The sequence below is a fragment of the Limulus polyphemus genome, unplaced genomic scaffold, assembly GCF_000517525.1.
Source record: "Limulus polyphemus unplaced genomic scaffold, Limulus_polyphemus-2.1.2 Scaffold1127, whole genome shotgun sequence".
Classification (NCBI taxonomy): domain Eukaryota; kingdom Metazoa; phylum Arthropoda; class Merostomata; order Xiphosura; family Limulidae; genus Limulus; species Limulus polyphemus.
In genome coordinates, this window is record NW_013666737.1 from 272959 (window position 1) to 275340 (window position 2382).

Sequence of the window (2382 nt, forward strand, 5' to 3'; positions counted from 1 at the left end):
TAAACCAAATAAAAAAAACAAACAAATCATGAATATACACTATTTATGAATAAGTCAATTAAATCTGACAATACTTTCAAACAAGAGCAGTTTTTTTTTTTTTTAAACCGGCAGGTCAACCCTGGTGTTTGATCGTTAAATTATCTTTGGAACCAAAAGCTTGGAGTCACCTAATACGTGAAGTGCACTAGTTTTGGTTGATATAATTACTTTCTTCATCGTTTGGCTATCTCTAGCTTTACTCATGCATGTTTGAAGCTATAGGATTTTGCATTCGCTGAAGTGTAAAACATAGATTTGTTCAATTCAGTTTTCAGTAATTTTATGTTATGCTCTAAAGTACAATTCAAATGAATGTGAATCTGCAATGCTCTATTTTTTTTAGCGTAAACAAAGGCAGAGTCAAATAAACTTTACAATTGAGATAATTTGTTCTTGTTACCTAGGTAACAGTTGGTGTAATAAATCTTCACTCCTCCTCTTCTCTTCTGCAAATGCTGCTGTCTTTTCTTCAACCAACTTTTCAAGGTTGTTCGCGTACTTTTCCATTCGAGACAACAGGTTGTCCATAAAATTTTTGTTGCTTAACCCCCTACAACCAAAATTATAGATTTCCTCATTTTTTCATTTGGAATTAAAGCAAGAAGCAAAACTTAAATATATTTAGTATATACATGCTGTTATAGTCGTATGTTTCTCAACATTTCACCCTGTATAAGTAAAAATCTGATTTTTTGTATTTTTAATTTATATATGTTACTTTGGATCACTATAAAAAACACCCTTAATATTTTGACATTCAATTTTTATTTTGATTTTTCAAGATTTCTACTGACCCTTGACCAATAAAACACAATAACGATGACCAAGTTAAATCCATCCCGTAACAACAACAAATGTATTGAAAAGTACGGTGCACGGACTACCGAGGTTTGAGGTGCACAATATTTGTTTTTTGTTTCCAAGAGTTGCTTTTACTGAAGACTTTTCTGTTGTTGTTTTTTTTGTCATGTGTAACCTCGTATGTTGTCGTTAATGTCATAGATGTGCATTAGACTTGGTTCTTATTTACAAGAGTTGCTACAGTTTTTCCTTCCTGGTTGGTCATATGTAACCACATAATTTACCGTTCATATCACATATGTACATTACTGTACATATAGAACTGATAGAACTCTCTTTACCTATTAGATACATGTATATCATTGTAGTTAAGATATTACTTACTCCACGTATTAGATACATGTGTATCATTGTAGCTAACATACTACCTACTCCACGTATTAGATACATGTGTATCATTGTAGTTAAGATATTACTTACTCCACGTATTAGATACATGTATATCATTGTAGCTAAGATACTACCTACTCCACGTATTAGATACATGTATATCATTGTAGTTAGGATATTACTTACTCCACGTATTAGATACATGTATATCATTGTAGCTAAGATACTACCTACTCCACGTATTAGATACATGTATATCATTGTAGCTAAGATACTACCTACTCCACGTATTAGATACATGTGTATCATTGTAGCTAAGATACCACCTACTCCACGTATTAGATACATGTGTATCATTGTAGCTAAGATACCACCTACTCCACGTATTAGATACATGTGTATCATTGTAGCTAAGATACTACCTACCCCACGTATTAGATACATGTATATCATTGTAGCTAAGATACTACTTACTCCACGTATTAGATACATGTATATCATTGTAGCTAAGATACCACCTACTCCACGTATTAGATACATGTGTATCATTGTAGCTAAGATACCACCTACTCCTCGTATTAGATACATGTGTATCATTGTTGCTAAGATATGTGCTTTATGTACCTTGTCAAATTTAAATCTTTGACGTGTCATAATATTAACAGATTGTTGATAGTGGAGTATGTTCGATATTTATGTGATTTACAGTGAAACTTCTTATATTTGCTTATATATATATAATAACATACTCCTTAAGTGCTATAATGTTACACATTCTCATTTTTGTTTCTATGTTCATTCTAAAAATCAGAAGCACCTACCTCTTGCCACTACTACCACAGTAAACCGTTATGGTATCCACATGTTGAAATTATATAGTAATGCTGAAAAAGCATACATAACATTTCCAAAGAACTTATTACACATTGAGTTTTTAAACGAATGTAAAACTTTTGAATTTTGTCCTAAATTCTTGCATTTCAAAGTTTCCAACATCAACCTAAGGTTTAGTAAACAATACCATGATGCCCAGAAAACATTTTTAAACAAAGAATCACCGAAAAAAACAAGTTGAAAACAAATTATTTGAGTCATTTGTTTCCAGCCTCTTAATGTTAAAACAACACGTTAGTCATTTGGATTACGTAT

At 31.6% G+C, this 2382-nt stretch overlaps 1 protein-coding gene across 1 annotated transcript in view; it reads right to left on the minus strand.

The window, feature by feature from the left end:
- The window catches only part of LOC106462255 (atrial natriuretic peptide receptor 1-like), a 31678-nt gene that overhangs the window by 6610 nt on the left and 22686 nt on the right, over window positions 1–2382 (minus strand). Inside the window, exon 10 of the mRNA XM_022389454.1 lies at window positions 443–592. Coding sequence (XP_022245162.1) covers window positions 443–592 — 150 coding nt within the window. The remainder of the gene's footprint in view (window positions 1–442; window positions 593–2382) is intronic.